This window comes from Amborella trichopoda, chromosome 2 (assembly GCF_054954075.1).
Source record: "Amborella trichopoda isolate Santa Cruz 75 chromosome 2, AtrichopodaSantaCruz75HAP2 v2.0, whole genome shotgun sequence".
In the NCBI taxonomy this organism is placed as follows: domain Eukaryota; kingdom Viridiplantae; phylum Streptophyta; class Magnoliopsida; order Amborellales; family Amborellaceae; genus Amborella; species Amborella trichopoda.
Window position 1 is genome coordinate 55,339,820 of NC_142337.1, and position 18,585 is coordinate 55,358,404.

Genomic DNA, 18,585 nt, shown 5'->3' on the forward strand with positions numbered 1-18,585 from the left:
AAAAATATTAATAATAATTTTTTTGATAAAAAGTAATGATCAAAATACTTTTTGAATTTTTCAAAAGTATTTTAATCATTTTATTTTATAAATAATTATCTTAAAAGACCCTCTTACATCCATATAAGATTTCAAATGATCACCATTAAATTTGATACATATCTTTAAAAAAATCAAGTCTCACACTATGCGATAATTTTTTTAAAGATCTGTACCAAATTTAATGATGATCTATTGAATCCTACACACATGAATATGGGAGGGTCTCATAAGATCATTACTCTTATTTTATTGAAAATATTTTTTTTATATTTTTTGTTAGTGCGAGTTTAATAGAGGAATGGATGTCCAAAATTTAGTATCAAAATAATTTATAAAAAAAAATAAAAAATAAAACCGTGACATTGTGATTGGGGCAATCTTAACCTTCCATTAAAAAATGAACGATTAGATAAAAGAGATGATAGAACTTTAGGGAAAACATGGAAAGCTTTCCCTTATCCAAATGACGATGGACTTTTTTATTTTTATTTTTTTTATTTGTTTACAAGGATATCGATTTTTTTGTATAAGGTGTTTGGGGGTATTTTAATCTTTTTTTGTTTTTTTTTGTTACTCATTTAATGTTAACTGGTCGTAGGAAGCCCAATGTCACGTCTCACGTGTGACGTGCCTGCCATCTTACCGTTAGTACGCCTTGTCAGTCCGAACTTTACGAAAATATCCCTACCTTTACCCTCACGGTACCATCTGGTGTAAGAGACCTGTGCTAAAAATTGAAGCATCCCTTAGAAAAGTTAAATGAGAACGGAATTGGATTTACATATTCATTCTCACCTATTGCATTTAAAAATCATTAACGGCTCTTCATCCCACTGAAATACCCTAAAAAAAAAAAAAAAGTAAAGTAAAGATACACCATAAAAAAGAAGTTTATCAAAATTAAAGTAGGGTGTGGTTTTATAAGGTTGCAACCTTAAACAATTCAATCAAGGTGCTTCTCTAAATTTTATCATAACATCAAACTTTCGTGTAAAAAATCCTTAGGATTATTTGAAAAAAAATATTTATATTTAATTATAAAATTTTAAACTCTGAAAATGGTTAAAGTCAAGTAGATCTATAAACATATGAGAATCTTGAAAATGGATTGTCTAGGTAATATATTGTATAATACACTATTTTTGGGACTCAAAATCTATGTTTTCTTTATATTCATACATCTCAAAGTCAAGATGAATTAGATGGTTTTTCAACATTAAAACAACATTTTTCGATGAAATTTTGAGGTGCATGTGTAATTGTACATTTTAAGGTTGTAACCTTATATAAACTTTTTCCATAAAAGCATGGGAAATATATTAGAAAAAAGTATAAGAAAATTGTTTCATGCCGGCTGGACTGCATTTTTACATATACGGTCCATAGGTATAAAGCATCCATCTTAAGGACGGATGCAAATAGGTGGTCCATCTAAAAACAATTGAAACTAATAATCCAAATGTGTTCTTAATAGAATTATTATTTCTAGCTTTTAAAATCTATTTTTTTTTTCATATTGAAGATCTCCATGTTAGAGATTACAAATCTCTAAAAATTAAGTTAAAAAATCCATTTCAAAAAAGAGATTTTTAAGAGGCGCCTCATTTTTACATGGACTCATAGAAACGAGGTCCAAAAGTTTATATAAAGTTACAACTTTCGTACTATAGAACTAAGGTGTACCTAAAAAAATCATGTAGAAAACAGTGTTTCAAAGTTGGAAATCCTCTAAATTTATTATCGCAATTTCGAGATGTATGGCTATAAAGAAATGAGCTACTTTCAAGTCCTAAAAATATTGGATCTTGTACGAAGTTATCTGGCCTGTCGACTTTTAAGATTTCGAAGTATTTATAGATGTACTATATTTTCGAATTTCATAATTAGTATTGAACATGGATTTTTAAGCCATCATAAGATTTTTTACACTGACACAACATCTTGTAACAAATTTTATAGTCATGCCTTACTAGTATGGTATAAAGTGGACACCCTATACAAACCTTACCCAACTAAGGGAAGGGAAAAGTTTATACAGAGTTGAGGCTCTAAACAATCAAATTAGAGCCTACCTCAAAAATTTCACTACAATAAATTGTTTTGATGCCCAAATATCCTCAAATTGATCATCTCAACATTAAGATGCATGGACATGAGAAAAAAATGGATTTCAAATTTAAGAAATAGTGTATTTTATAACACATTTTTGAACCGTCAATTTTCAAGATTTTCAAGTTTCATAGATCTGTCGATTTGCACTATTTTTGAAGCTTTAAACTTTATAAATGAAGATGAAAATATATTTTAAGGCTATCAAAAAGATATCTAGTATTGAAACCACATTTTTTGACACTCTTTGTAAGAGGCTTTAATTTGATTGTAGAATTCTTGTTCATGTTTTTAGTCCAACTTTAAATAGTCCATCATTTAAAAAAAAAAAAAATCAAATAGGACATCAAATAACACATCAAAATGGTGTTTAAAATTTATCAAATTGCATATAGGATAAAATATTAAGCCAAAAAATATTCTACTCGTAGATTGTCCATTTACTCCTTCGGGTAAAACCCACGTACTATTTATTTAGATATAGCCTCTTCAACTCATGCATTAACCTGAATAAAAAGAAGGGACAAGTTTATATAGAGCCGAGACTCTAAACCATCAAATTAACGCCTACCTCTACCTCAAAAATTTCACTAGAAAAGGTTGTTTTGATGCCCAAATATCCTCAAATTGATCATCTTGACATCAAGATGCATAGACATGAGAAAAAAATGGATTTCAAGTTTTGGAAGTAGTATATTCTATAATGCATTTTTGGACCGTCAATTTTCAAGATTTTCAAGTTTTCATAAATCTATTGATCTTACACTATTTTTTAACCTTTAAACTTTATAAATAAATATAAAAATATATTTTAAGGCTATCACAATGATTTTCAGTATTGAAACCACATTTTTCGACACTATTTGAAAATAAGCTCTAATTTGATCCAAGTGTTAAAAAAATCAAAATTTCCATTTTTTTTTAGAATAATCATCTAGTGATCCTTAAATGATTCCTAAAATTTCAGATCAACAAAATCCTCTCCAATAGATATTCTGACCAGAGTAGTATACCATGCTTCCAAGGAACCATAATATACATGCTCAAATATTAAATAGTTCAGCTTCTGACTATATATTCATAAATTTTCCTAAGAGTATGAATATCTAAATATGTAAGCTTTTAACAAAAGTAAAGCCTCGCCCTTGATCCCGCTAAATACGAGTCAAAAACCCTTATGATGGCCTTAAAATCTATTTATGCTCTTACGATAAAATGTTGCACATCTAAAGAATATGTAACATTTAACACCACCACATTGGTATCTGAAAAAACAGGTAGAGGCATGTCTTCCCCCCACTGAATTACCCAAAATTATAGTAATAATAAATGACTCCAATAACGGCTACGAAGTGCACTATACTGCTCAAAATCTATTTGGTTAGGTTCATAATTATTGAAGCCAAGAATATCATTTTGATAATTATATAACCTAGGTCTTGTATAATTTTTTCCCTTTGATGGTGTAGCCCACTCGTTTTACTCCACGCCATGAGGATAATATGGTCATTTTTTATAATTTTGCGCAATCCTAGGTCCTACTAGGATTTTCTTATACGATGAAAAGTTAGAGAGCGAAAGGTTGAAAATGTCAAGGTAGATACATGTAACCAACAAGGCAACATCACTTCGAGAAGATAGAATGAAGCCTCACACAAGGACAGGGAAAATGAACAGTATTTTCACTTATAGGCTCTTCACCGTTTGATTTTTTTTTGGACAATTGGAAAAAATCAACCGCCACAGACCTAGTAAGTCTATAACGATCCATTTTTCACATTAAACCGCAATGGACCTATTAACTTCGCCTTAAAAAATATATCTCTATCAAAAAATATCTCACATTGTCAACAAACAATCACAGATAACTACGCTATCCCTATTCTCACTTTGAGCTGCTAACATGGCAAAGATTGAACAATTAACCTCTCTATAATGAATTAAGGGAATTTCACCTCAAGGTCGCAATACTTGAGTGACTAAATTCCTTCACTCATCTCAGTTAACAAAATCTTCTGCTCAGTGCTCCTCTTTCAGTAAGAAGCACCATAAAATCCACGGAACAATGGCCTCAGAACCACCTATAAGACTCAGCCCAAGTAAGATCCAGTGTCATGGCCATTTGGCAGCCGTTCCCAAAAATGACCGCATGAAGCCTTCAAACCACTCATGAAAACAAGAGCAATGTTGAGTGGCCTGCTGCTACATTTTTGTCGTGTGATCGTGTAATTGATCGTATCTCAACCGCTTTCAACCATATTCATTCATTCTTCACTGACAATCTCTCTAGCAAAAACGATCAGAGAGAAAGATTAAATCATTAAAAATACGAGTTGAAAATTGGCGATTTAATTTGTGATCTCAAAAAAGCATGCTGAAATACAATGACTTACGGATGCAAGTGCTGGAAGAAAATGAAAAGCCATGAAAAATGGTTATGGAAGAGAGATCTAGAATGTCCATACTTATCAATTCATAAGTGACGATCATTGAGGTGCCCCATAGTGACATGTTCAGAAAGCGAGGTCCAAAACCTCTGTAAAAGCCTTTCCACCCATCTTCTTTGAGGAGATTCCTTGCTGTCTTTAAGACTGTTGGCCTCCCCTCCCCATAGTCGTCCATTACCTGTGTAAAACTCAAATTATTATTATTGGATGAATGAGGAAAAAAATGCTGCATTCATATATGCATCCAACATACCACATATGCACATAAATGTCACATACGCATTTGTCATGCATGCTTTTTCGCATAAGGATTAGTGCATGGCACATTATCTCAAGATAGATGCATGCATGTGTTGTATGCTCAAGTGCATCAAACCACACGGCAGTAGAACCATGCATACATGAACATGGACATGAATCATACATCGGAAATTTGAAAATTCAAAGAGCCACAATGGATTTCATGCAGCAATTAAATGGGAGTAGGTACCTATCAGTGTCATAGAAAAAACCACTTCCAGAACTTTTAATGCCCATGCCCTTGTTATTATTATTACTAGTATTACTACTACAATGAGAGAGAGAGAGAGAGAGAGAGAGAGAGAGAGATAGAAAGAGAGAGAGAGAGAGAGACTGATATCCTAAAGAATGTTATGATTTCAGAACCCTCTTTGATGCGAAATCAGAAACCCTGAAAGCTAGATCCCACTAGAATCATGTACTTAACCGGTTAGAAACAAAATCTGATATGAGAAATAAAGCATGTAACACAGACCACAAGAACACAGAGATTATGTGGTTCACCCCCACGGGGCTATATCCATGGACATAGCAAATTGAAAATCCACAATACCGACATGAGTTGCATCGCATATTTTGGGACACAAAGTTATCTCTAACCCTCAACAAAACCTAGTCAAGCAACCCTTTTAGACCCGTTTTCCCTACCAACATCATCAACCAATCTTCCATCTCTAATCCATAGCTAAAATCATGGTCCATTAAGAGAACCTTGAGAGCAACTGAGACATTTTCTCACTAAAAGGAGAGACTACCTAAAATTTCTATACGAACTGCTTCTCTACAAGAAATCAACTCCTCAGACTACAAGAGGGACCATTTCAGTGTCTCTCCATAGGACGCTCACTTCTCTGTGTAGAGGCCTTGCCTCCAATGCATAGGAGCCCCTGCCACTTTCTCTCTAAAGGAAGTCATCTTTCCCATATAGTGACCTAAATTATACACATTATTTCCTCCCTCATTCTATATATATAAGGTTATGAATCTCATACCAAATGGAAATCCTATTGATGTTACATATATCTCAAACTTAAGATATAACTAAGAGTATTAATCTAGTTGAACTTCAATACGTGGCCCAACTAACTCAGGAAACTTATCAATAATTAATATTAATATCAATATCAATCCCGTATCATATAGAATTTCCTCATAAGGGTGATTTTGGATATCAAAATATCCAACAATCTCAACTTTGATATCAAAATCACCTACTCACCAAGCCAACATCCATCACATAGCATTATGATTTTTTCCTTGTTGCCAAATGACATTTAACTTTCTTGCTGAAAAAGATTGTGCCTGCCATCATATTTCTCCACCTCAAACAAAACACTTGTATATTTTGCCATATATTTTTCTTTGACTGAATGTACAACCTGATACCGCTTGTTAGGATTTGAGAACCTCTTAAATGCAAAAACAAGAACCTTGAAAGTTGGCTCCCATCAGGATTGTGTACTTAACCGGCTAGAAACAAAATTAGTAAGGATATGAACAATAAAATGGGAAACAAAACATAAAACACACACACCACAAGAATACAAAGATTTACGTGGTTCATCCCAAAGAGCTATATCCACGGACATGACAAACTGAAATCCACTATACCAATGAGAGTTACATCATAGATTTTGAGATACAGAGTTGCCTCTCTAACCCTCAACAAAACCCACTTGAGCAACTCTTTTAGACACACTCTCCAAAAACTGATATCACCAGCCGAACTCCCATCTTTATTCCACTCTCCAGGAAGAGAACCTTGAGAGCAACCAAGATTCTTTGACTAAAAGGGGAAACCCCCACGAAATCCCCATGGGAACCACTTCTCTAGAAGAAATCAGCCTCTCACTCTGCATGAGACACCATCACAACGTTTCTCTCCACAGGAAACTCTCTTTTCTTTGTGTGCAAGCTTTGCCTCTCATGCACAGGAGGCCCCTACCTCTCTTTCTCTAGAGGAAGTTATCTTTCTCGTATGGTGACTCAAATAGGGCAAACATATTTTTTCCTCTTTCCATATATATATATAAGGTTATGAATCCCATACCAAATATGAATCCCATTGATGTAACATATATCTCAAACTTTAGATACAAGTATATATGCTACATTAAAAAAGAAGAAGAAGATATATATACATAACCAAGAATACTAATCTAGTTAGACTTCAATGGGTAATACCAACAAACTAAGGAAACTTATTAATATCAATATTAATTACATACATTAAGGGATTTCCTTTTGGGGGTGATTTTGGATATCACAATATCCAATAAACAAAACCAGACAAAATCCCACCCATCCTTTATCGCTTTGTATTATGAGAAACAAATTGAGTCCAAATTATGCAAAGGAATAGCCAAATTTCAGATAATTCAGAATCTTGCACTAAATTCAGCTATTATGTATGTAAACACATATCTATGCATGTAACATTGTTGTGTGTCCATCTCTTCCTCTCATGGTTCCAAATGTTCACAGATATTAAAGTGTCCAGTTAAATTGATTAACACCATACTCCAATTAATAAAAACAAACAGCAGAAAAATAAGAAAGTCATTGTGCTTTGACTGTTCAATAGCTAAGCCAGTTTGGCACACTAATAAATGACATGGGAGAGACAGAGACTCACCTGAAGCCGTGTCTTTATTGTATCAAGTGGAGTGGTAATTAAAGATGAGCAAGCCCCGGCCATCGTTCCTGCCGCAGCTTGAACAGTCACCATCTCCAAGTGTGATGGTTTTTGTTCTGTTTCATCTCCATAACCCAGTCCCCTAACATCAGAAAAAGCAATATCAATCGTAACATATTTGATGCTTAATAACTAGGTAAAAGAATGATCTAATCTCTCTCTCTCTCTCTCTCTCTCTCTCTCTCTCTCTCTCTCTCTCTCTCTCTCTCTCTCTCTCTCTCGTGCACAGACCTCCATATTGCATGTTGAGCAGCACCATAAGAACCCCACCAAAGTGCAGAGACTGGAGAATAGGTCACGACTGCCATTCCAAAGCCTCTATATAGTCCTCTGAAGCCTTCAGTGGCCAGCACTTTAGGGATTACATCAAATGGCCCTTTGTACACAGTCATCCCAGGAAGCCCTTGAACCATAAGTCTCTGGCAAATCTGTGAAAATTGAAATTGACAAAAGATTAACAGATAAAGGTTATAAAGTTGGAAAGAGTAGCCACGACTTGAAAAAGAACATTCTTCTGGAATATTGGCACAATCTCCCACAGGGATAGTAATTGTATTATTATTATTATTATTTTTAAAAAGGCCTAAACCCAAATAGTGTGAATGTGTTGCTCACAAAAATTCATCCTAATAAACAATTAGGTTGTTATTGCAAAGTAAGATATGGACCTTGTAAAAGAAACATAACAAACAACAAGAAGTGAGTTCAGACTTCTCCACCCCTCTTTCTTTCTTTTCATAATTTTCTAAGCTAAGAATTCAACTGCACCTGACAGATCTCCATCTATCCATAGAATGCAAGCAGATCAAGAATAATATTAAAGATGACAGCTTCGTTAATCATCACAACACGTTATTGCTAAGGCTTTTCTAAAACAACACGGGGTGGAACATGAGGAGATCGTTGACCTGGTGGCTGAGGCAACTACTTTATTTAGTTCACAGAAATATCATATTTGAGATAAGGGATGATAATAATGCTCCATTTAGGCAAACCACATGGTGTTGTATGAGTCCAAAATGAAGCAACTTCCCTAGCTTTATCAAGTGATTAGGCGGTGGATGCATCAAAAAAAGCTAGGCGGCCAGCTTGGTCCCTGGCGCCCAGGAGCTAGGCAGGCACCCTGAGGTGAAAAATTGCATATATGTCATGTTAATATTTGTTCTTTTGCATTTATATGTATTCTAACTAACTTTTTCCATGCAAATATATACTCGTGAATGTTGAAACACGTTCAAAACTTCAAATCACTGAAAATTTCCTGAAAAAAAGGTGAGAAACATAAACAAGTCCATGGTGTATTAACCTCCAACTATCCAATCCAAACTGAGTATGGCATACACCACCGACTCATGAACACGATCACAAGTAGATATGATGAAATACAAAAGAAAAGAATAAAACCAAGAGGCCAAATGTCCAATACAAGAGGATGGAATACTCAAAAATTTCAACAATGATGAGTAAGCTTATGGATGTCTCTTGAAATCTTACATTTTTCTTTTTTGATTCACAAAGATCTCAAAATCATGGGGACTTATGGACTCACTAAGGGTATGGCCTTTAATAGAGCAGAATGAAAGCTTAGGATTCCTGTAGCCGACCCCAATTAATTGGAAAAAGGCTATGATGATGATGAGAGATCTCAAAATCAATGGAATAACCCCAATAGCCTTTTATGACAAATAGTGGGTCAAAAATGGCCCAAAGTGCCCTTGGGGGGAGAGCCTAGTACCTGGGCGCCCGCTTAGTAATGGCACCTAAGGAGGGCCGCCTAGCCCTAGGAGTGTGCCTTGAGGTCCTCCAGCCACCTAGGCCAGACCGTTTTTTTAAACAATGACCATAATATTAGAATCACACTTGGTTTCAGCACAAGGGGAATAACTTTGTTTGGAGTCAACATTTCGGAGGAAACACTAGAAAAGAATGACATTGGTGAGTTGCGTAAAATACTTTATATATATATTTGGCAGTTCTTCTAGTTAATGGTTTTCCTGAGCTTTATAGACAGGAGGTCTGGGTTCTTTTCTAGGGTGTATTTTCTGAGTATAAATGTCCTTCCGAGTATCATCACTTTCAAGTGGGTAGCACCTATTGATAGAATAGCAATCTACCGGTGGAATCTTTTAGTTCCCAAATTTGTTGTTATCATTGTTAATTTATCTTTGTATCTAGCAAATTTATGTGTTATAATTCATGATTTCTTTTCTTATTGAACAAGTTTGTGTGTTATCGTTGTTATTCAAAGGGAAGTAAAAGAAACCATCAGACCCATTCATTGATATTTTTGAAAGAGGTCATGTATCCATTTTATGCAACATGTGGCATTTGATGGGATTTCCATTGTTTGTGGCTGAACTTTCAAGTGGAGAGGTCGACCCCTTCTTAGGAGGGCCCATCTGTGAAATATTTGCTGACTAGCAATTACTTGGGTTTCGTGAATGAGTGAAGTAGAAGTTTTCAAGGTAACAGATACATTAGTAAAGAGAGAATCAAAGTGTCCATCATTCCATGTGCATTCATGAGATAAGTGTTCATTGGAATTAAGGTGGATGACCAAATTCATGATAGGAGGATGGTCATTAACAGAGAAGCTATGACATCCAAACTAAAACCTTAACGATGCATTCCACAACATGAGGACACCAAGTTAAATTTTAAACAGGATTTCAAGGAATTCAAGCCCCTCTGGAGGGGTAATTAGAAACAAGCACGTAACAACAGTGCTCTGAAAAGAATAATTTAAATATGGAGCTTGCGACTAGAGTTTGGCCTAGAAGAAAGACTAAAAAGTTAGGTTCACATGTTCAAAAATATCTAATCTATCAATTTACTACAATGTCAATTGTTAAGTCCCAGATTTCATGGAGACCACTGCAAACTTGAAGCTTCTAAATCAATAAAGAACAGAAATACAAAAAAACAATACGAAATGAAAAAAGAAAAATGATGTAGACCTAGAACACTGTGAGGGGAATTATGCCAAGAAGACCAATGTCTTATTAGTAAGGCCAACACAAAGTGTCACAATATTTGCATATTTGGGCCAGAAATCATGTTAGCAGGAGTATTACTCCTTATAGAACAGATACACAATAAATTCAACCAATCCAATTGAAGAGTTAAAGATGATGCTGGCAAAATTATCCCACTCAAAAGCCAGTAACAAGACCTGGTAAATATGGGCCTAAGCATAGTTTTCATGCCTCGTTGATTGGACCCTATTCAGTCCCTTTCTCAGTGCATTCATATAGTTTCTTTACCCATGTTTCAACTTGTCCCCAGATTGATCTGCCCTTGCCCTTTGCTGGCTTGCTAAATTACTCAGGCAACTTATTTGCTGACTCATTTATAAGGTTTTGAACGTATTCATGCATATGACGCACAGAAACAGCTATGGACACAGCTAAAACATCAATTTTGACATACAATGAGCAGAGAAACAACACTCCCCCGCCATCCCTTGTTGACACCAGCAGTCACAATCGAGCCGATTGCACGCTAATTAATCACTATATAAAAGAGCTCTAGCAAACAATTGATCCTTTGCTTGCAAGATCTGATCTTCAAGTGAAAAATAGTTGACCAAATCCCTTATAAAATAGAAAATTTGGTCCTTTAAGCTATAGATCATGGATTTCATCTCAGCGTAATGATGAGTGTAGAAGTAAAGCCCTGATGTTTCTTACTTCTTTTCTTTCTTTGATAATTAGAATCTTGCCAATGCGATTGACCATAAATTTGGTTCATTTAACAAACATTACTCATGGCTAGTGTAGTCCACTAAAAGTACCTTATTTGCTTTAGAGTTCGGATGAATTGATAGCATTGAGATTCTAAAACATTATCCATGTGTCGTGGAATACATTTTTGAAATCGAAATCAACCTGGTAACGTCTCATACTTTGACTGAATAAAGTCACTATATCTTCAGTAAAAAAGGAAGACATAATGCACATAAAAAGAACAATTGTCAGCATAAAAAATGTACTGATTAATCATGAAAAAAATTAAGATTCACGTGCCTAGTTGTTGCATTGGATGTGAGCTTCTAGACCCATAGCAATTCATGTTATAACAAAGTCTAGAACCATAGCAATTCACGTAATAAAGACAACGAAATAATTCACTAGAAGAAACATAACTTTAACTAACCACATCCAAAGGCACAAAATATACACATGAAACTATATTTGATATCATGCCCGCCACCCCATTAGCCATTGCAATGCGTGTTGCCTCTGGCATATCTGAGTCCTCTGTATATTTTAGCACAGAATCCTTTGATACTTCAAATGCAGTCAAACATAATACTCTACCCGGCAATGATCCAATAGCTGAGGTACCAAAACCTCTGAAAATTCCGGGAACTCCATCTTTTCTCAAGATGTCTCTAAAGACTGAGGAAGCAGGCATATGCGACAAACCAGCTCCAGCAACTTGCATTCTGGTCTTCACAACTGTTATAGGATGAAGCACTGCTGACTGAACAGTGAAGAGGATGGCACCAATGACATGGAACCTTGTCTTGTCCAACCTATTGTTCACCATCAGAAAAAAGCAAAGTAAGTATGCTTCACAATGACAATTTGATTTTAATCTCATCTTTGTAAGATTGATGAAATTGTGCATCAAATTGTATAAAGATATTAAATTGTTGCGTATGTGAGAAGCAGGTTGACATTCATCTGTAGGTGATGCCATTAAGAGTTTGAACTGCTTTCATTCTGATGTAATGGATTTTTAATTTGTTACTTTCTAAATTTTAGATTTGGAATTGTTTTGGGTGTCTTTTTTTTTTTAGGGGTATTTGAGTATTTCTTAGTTGTAGAGAATTGAGGGGTAGAACTAGAAGTTCATTTCTTTTAAAGATAAAGGGTTAGGATTTCATATTGATTAGGATTTCTTAGAGAGTAAGTTAAGGTTTTTATTCTATAAATATAGAGCTATTGGGCAAAAAGACTAGAGAAGAGAAAAAGAGTTTATTTTGGGTCTTGTGAAAAATCTTTTTGGGGTGGACTCCTTTCAGCCCCCACAGAGGGTATGACAAGAACAATAGAGAAAAGAATAAAATTTTATATTGGGTCTTGTGAAAATATCTTTTTAGAGTGGACTCCCTTGCAGACCTTACGAGTGGTCTGGTTTGTTTATTTTCTTTCTCCCCTCCTCCCTGCGTCACACTTGTAGTTCTCCACCACCACCGCCATCACCACCAAGAAAGTGAAGGATCTTTCCAATAAATGGAGTTAGGCTGGTTGCCAAATTGACTTAGGAAAAACTAAGGCCATATACCAAACTTGCAAGAAAATGGAATAAAGTTGCTTTTCCCATATCTTGGTCATAAATTCTTTGGTAGAAACCTAGTCTACATGATTCACCCTCCCAACTGACAATGAAATACAGCAACAAAGTGGGAAATGCTTTCGATCAAAGCCCTATCCATATCATTGTGCAATTCTTGTTCACAAAATTGCACAAAACATGATCAAAATATTGGTTTCCCGATTTATTTGTGTTTACTGTGAGACCCCATATTGATTAATTTTAACCAACCCACTAAAGAAAGAGAGAAAAAAAAAAAAATCACCTACCAAGGAACAAGGATTTCTTTCAGTTTCCATAATACTTAACCATGTAAAGTGAACAAAACAAATATTGCTATTTGTTAACGCCTTCAACAAATGTATGCTCACCATGATCTTTAATACATAATTCAATGTTCCGAGTTCAAAATACTACCTGAATAAAGCCAAAACTCGCGTGGACGCCATCACGGAAACCCAAATGAAAGAAATCTAACATGACCATTCAATAAGACTTTGAAATTTGACATAAAAGAAATAAAAATAAGGTCAAAACCTACCGGCAACATTAAAAATTAACCCAAATGCAAGAAATGCAACACAAGAAATAAAAATACGGTCAAAACCTACCGCAACATTAAAAGTTAACCCAAATGCAAGAAATGCAACACGATCATCGAATTTCTATTTACAAATTAGCACAAAATAGGAAGCTACATCAACAAGTAGACCTCTTCCAGCAATGATCTACGCCCTCCACAGTCCAAAAAACCCAACCACACTAAAATCAAGCCAATAAAAATAACATGCCAAAAAGAAACCAGAAGCACCATCACAAATATCAAAACAACCCCTGAAACACCTTTAAAAGAAAAGAAAAAAGAAAATAAATCTCTCGAAACTCACATACATGGGCTTCGAAAAAGCAAAACTGAAAGAAAAATTAAAAGTTCATCAACCCAAGAAACAAATGGCTTAAAATTGAAAGAACCAACGAACCTATCCCAGTTAATGTCGGTATCAGAGAGAGCCAAGCTTGAAGCAGTCTCTGTTTCCATCTCCATCGGGTTGCCGCCAGTTTCAAAGTTTTAAAAGAGAGTATCAGCAAATGCTAAAGGTTTTGTTGTTTGCTTTTAGCTAGGGTTTTTTGGCAGCTTAAGCTCTCTCAAAATTTGGAGGAGTTTTCCTTTGCAATCTTTTGCTTGTCTTCTGAATTCAGAGGTTCTTAATTTCGTTAAAAGCACGTCACATGAGAGGCCTTCTGAACATTTCCCTCCTGTTCTAGAAGCACAGGTTTAAAGTGTGAGCGAAAACGATTGGACGAAAACACCCACGTGTTTTTCTTCAAGGAAAAACTTTATATAAGGTTGCAACCTGTAGAATACATATTCACCTTAAAAATTCATCCAAAAATATTGTTTTAATGATGAAAAACCCTGTAATTCATCATCTCCACACCAAGATCCATGATTATAAATGAAAAACAGGAATTTGAGTCTCACAAATAAAGTCCTGTCTCCATCTACCAACTAGAGAAGCTTATTGGCATTGGCAAGTAAGATTAAGAAAAAACCTTCAAATCCAATGTTAGTGTGTGAAGCCATATTTCCTATAAAATGGAAAGTTTGTCTTTAAGGAACTGGATATAATTGATGTGTATACTTAACTGCCCCAACTTTATGAGTTTTCTATTATCATGGGCTTTGAACTCTTTTTTTTTTTGACTTGGATGGTAGGTGAGCCTAGGGGATACAAGACTTTCTTAGTCCAAAAATGAAGGGAAGAGATAAGTGGGCTTCACGTGGTTCGTTTTATGTGGTACCTCTTTATAAAAGAAGTTTTGTGGAGAGAAAAAAAGAGATGTAAAAATAAAGAGAAAATAGTTGATTTTATTGGCCATTGGGTGAGTATTCTAGAGAGAGTTAGACCATGTTTTGGAGCTTAGAGAGAGCTTGTAATCTCTTATATTCTTCATGTTTGTACGATATTTTTTTATTAGTGAAAGAGAACTTTGTTACCCCGTGCATATATAGGCAACTTGCTGAACCACATAAATCTCTATGCCTATTTTTTTGTAATTTTTTGTATTATTTTTTATTTCCCTTAATTTTCCCAAACTTTGGTTTTTATCTTATACATCCACCCCAAGTAAAATTTTTATTTTTATTTTTTTATGATAGAAATCCACCATCCAAACCCACATTTTTTTTCATTTTATACAATGTAGGTCTGGCACATAGTGAGTCGGACTAGCATTTGGTTTCCATTGAAGACGGTCCAACATATAGTGCGTTGGACCAACTTCTTGCCCCTATTGAAGTGGTTCTAACACACATCGTACTAAACGAGCTTTATTATAAACAATGAACCCGGCTCAGGATACGTTGTGTTGGACTAGCTTCATTATGAACCATGAATCCGGTTCGGCATAATATATGCAAAATTAGCTTTCAACCTCTATTGAAACCGGTATGGCACATATTGTGCCACAACAACTTGATTGGTTTTTAAAAAATGCATAGTGAAACCGCTATGGCACACATTGTGCCACAACAACTTGATTGTTTTTTAAAAAATGCATAGTGAAACCGCTATGGCACACATTGTGCCACAACAACTTGATTGTTTTTTAAAAAATGCATGCTTAGAGGGGGGACATTTACGCCATAAAAAAGTCATTTTTTTACTTGGCGGTGGATACCAAAAAAATAATAATAATAATTTTGGGTTACTAGCGTGGTGCACATAAATGTGGATCAAGGGGTATTTATAATTTTCCCTTTGATGCAAAGGGAAACTGAAGATTAAAATAGAAAACTTTTTTAAAAAAATATATTTAAAATAGAAAATTCTTGAGGCACATTCCTTTCCGAGGACAGTTTGTTAATTGAGCAAGCATTTTCAACAACTGCTTTTCCACAAAAAATGCATAAAATGAATTGAGAAATAAGAGCATAGAAATTGAGAAAGCACTTTCCTGATTGTGAAATAAAAGCATAGAAATCGAGAATGCACTTTCCCGAATTCTACAGCAACAACCGCATTCTCAAGTAACAAACACAGGAAAATGGTAATACGCAAGAAAAGACATACTAGTGAAAATAACTTTTTTGAATAAATTTGCCACAATGAAAAAGGAGGAAAAGCATACTATAAGATCATTTGGGCATGATCCCCTCTAGCCTTGAAATGCCTTCTAGCCTTCAAATCCGAAAGTGGGGGACTAGGGGTTGTGCCATTGACTAAAGGGTCTAGTTTGTGTAAGGTTGCAACATTAAACAATCCAATTAAGGTGCACCTCTAAATTTTATCATAAATATAATTTTAATATAAATTTTGTTTAGAATGGCTTGAGAATCTATTTCCATCTTTAATTATAAAATTTTAAACTCTAAGAATGGTTCAAATCAAGTAGACCTATAAAGACATGAAAATCTTGAAAACGGACAGTCTAGATAATATCTTGCAAGATACACTATTTTGCAGACGTAAAATCTTTTTTTCTTTTTATATTCATACATCTCGATGTTGAATGATCAATTAGAGGGTTTTCCAACATCCAAACAACCTTTTATGATGGATTTTTAATGAACACGTTTAATTCTACATTATAAGGTTGCAACCTTATATAAACTTTCCCTTTAACTAAATGTTTTTTTTTTTTTGACTTTGTGCAAAGAAATTACACACTTCAACCCTCAGATTTTACATCTGTTAGCTCGGGGTTTCTGTAACCTTGTGTACCAAAGGTAAGTTCAACATGTGCACACCATTATAAGCTTTTATTTGGTTTAAAACACCAGCTGATTTTTCGAGCCTTTAGCAAAAAATTGGCATTACGCTGGTACCAATCTCATGAAGCTAGGGCAATTGATAATTTTTTTCTGAGTAATCCTGCTGAAACTTCAGACAATAGTTACAATCATCAATAACTAACCAATCAAGTTAAAGCTCGATTCCCCCACACAACATTCTCTTTCAAGCATTTCAACCAATCAATACGAAGTCGGAAAACGGCTCTATATAGGCATTCCGAAGGACACTCTTTATCACATGGCTTCTCAGATATGCTCAGGCTTCTCATGTGAGGCCTGTGTCTTAACCTATGAGTATCACTGCCCTTTGCATTTAATACAGAGCTATCCTAATCATTCCTAATAAATAGGTTTACTTACCCCAACAATATTTACTTACCCCCAAAAAAAAAAAAAACGTGTGGTTTCTATATAGTTGCAACCTTAAGCAATCCAATTAAGGCACACTCCAAATTTTCGAATAAAACATTTTTTAAGATTATCTGCAAATCTATTTTTATATTTGATTATAAACTTTAAAACTCCAAAAATGGTTAAAATCAAGTAGATCTATAAACATATGAGATTCTTTGAAAAGTGACAGTCTAGATAAAATTGTTTTTGAAAATTGACGGTCTAGATAATTTGTTGTAAGATGCATTGTTTCTGATATTCAAAATCTAAATTTTGTTTTCGTATTCATACTCATACATCTCGATGTTGAGATGATCAATTAAAGTGTTTTTTAACATTAAAACAACCTTTCACGTAGTGCATCTTTAATTCTACATTTAAGGTTGCAACTTTATATAAACATTTTTCATATATATATATAAAATGTTGGTGTAGGCTCACTAGCTTACTATTACATATGAGTCCAATGGCTCAAATTTAATTTGGGTCGATCAGACGAACACGACCTCATTTTATATTTGAATTTTAATTTTAGTTTTTTTACAAATCCAAATCACATGAAATTTTCAATGTCTATTTTTCTCATCAAGGTACACCTAATAAAAATATTAAAAAATAATTCACAAAATACAATTGATCAAAATACCCCTGAAAAGTTTTGGGGATATGTCGGTCAATTTATTTTTTACTAAATATTTTTTTGATATTTTTATTGAATTCTCCTAGTCTTAAATAACACACATCCAAAATTTCAAGTTATTTGGGTTTATAGAAGAAAAAAATTTTTAAATTCAAATATATAATGCAATTGTGATAATTGGATTGGCCTAAATTCAATATGGGTCATTGGGCTCATATGTAGTTAGTAAGCTAGTGGGCCTATGCCAACATTTTCATATATATATATATATATATAAACTTTTTTATTTTTATTTTTTTTACAGGAAGCCATCATCATCTTCCCAACCATATAATGAACAAAATTTAACTCCATAATCTTCCAAACTATCTACAGATTCAATCCTATGAATGAATATATGGCCCTTCCATACCAGCACCTTACATGGCAAAGTGGTACTTAGATTATGAATTACTATGATTTTTTTTTTCATAAATTTCCTTATATTTTTTTATAAATCTCATCTTTGCATTCTCTCATTGAAACTGATATGCAATGGGTGCAGTTCGTATAAGGCTGAGGCCCTAAATAGTTGTGCACCTTCAAATAGATGTTGTTTTAGTACAAAAAAATATGTATGAATGCCTAAAAATTTTTTATCTTTAATTATAAAATTTAAATCTTAAAAAATAGAGCAGATCAAGTAAATCTATGAACACTCGATAATCTTAAAAATTGCCAATCTAGATAATGCTTTACAAGATGCACTATTCCAAGATTAAGGGTCCAATTTTTTTTTAAGCCCATCTCAAAGTCGAGATGATCGGATTTGAGGGTTTTTTGGCATCGAAAAAACTTTTCT

General features: G+C 34.2%; 1 protein-coding gene across 2 annotated transcripts; it reads right to left on the reverse strand.

Moving 5' to 3' along the window:
* Positions 1-3,943: 3,943 nt before the first annotated feature.
* LOC18431410 (uncharacterized) lies at positions 3,944-14,154 on the reverse strand. 2 transcript variants are annotated; one of them, XM_011623978.3, is made up of 6 exons: positions 13,896-14,154; positions 11,749-12,130; positions 7,825-8,021; positions 7,534-7,675; positions 4,617-4,776; positions 3,944-4,437 (listed from the first exon to the last, which is right to left on the reverse strand). In XM_011623978.3, exons 1-6 carry the CDS (start codon positions 13,958-13,960, stop codon positions 4,412-4,414), a joined length of 972 nt encoding a protein of 323 aa, XP_011622280.1. In that variant the 5' UTR covers positions 13,961-14,154; the 3' UTR covers positions 3,944-4,411. The 2 variants fall into 2 exon arrangements, with proteins under 2 accessions (XP_011622280.1, XP_088714774.1); XM_088858648.1 differs by having other exon boundaries at positions 11,739-12,130.
* Between the last annotated feature and the right edge of the window lie 4,431 nt (positions 14,155-18,585).

Bases quoted from the DNA above. Each gene is read 5' to 3' on its own strand.
- LOC18431410 (XM_011623978.3), bottom strand. From the start codon at position 13,960: ATGGAGATGGAAACAGAGACTGCTTCAAGCTTGGCTCTCTCTGATACC. The intron at 8,022-11,748 runs GTTAGTTAAAGT...CAATTTTCACAG, and splicing joins ATTTTGTGCCTTTGGATGTG to ATTTGCCAGAGACTTATGGT. The intron at 7,676-7,824 runs GTCTGTGCACGA...TTCTGATGTTAG, and splicing joins GCTCAACATGCAATATGGAG to GGGACTGGGTTATGGAGATG.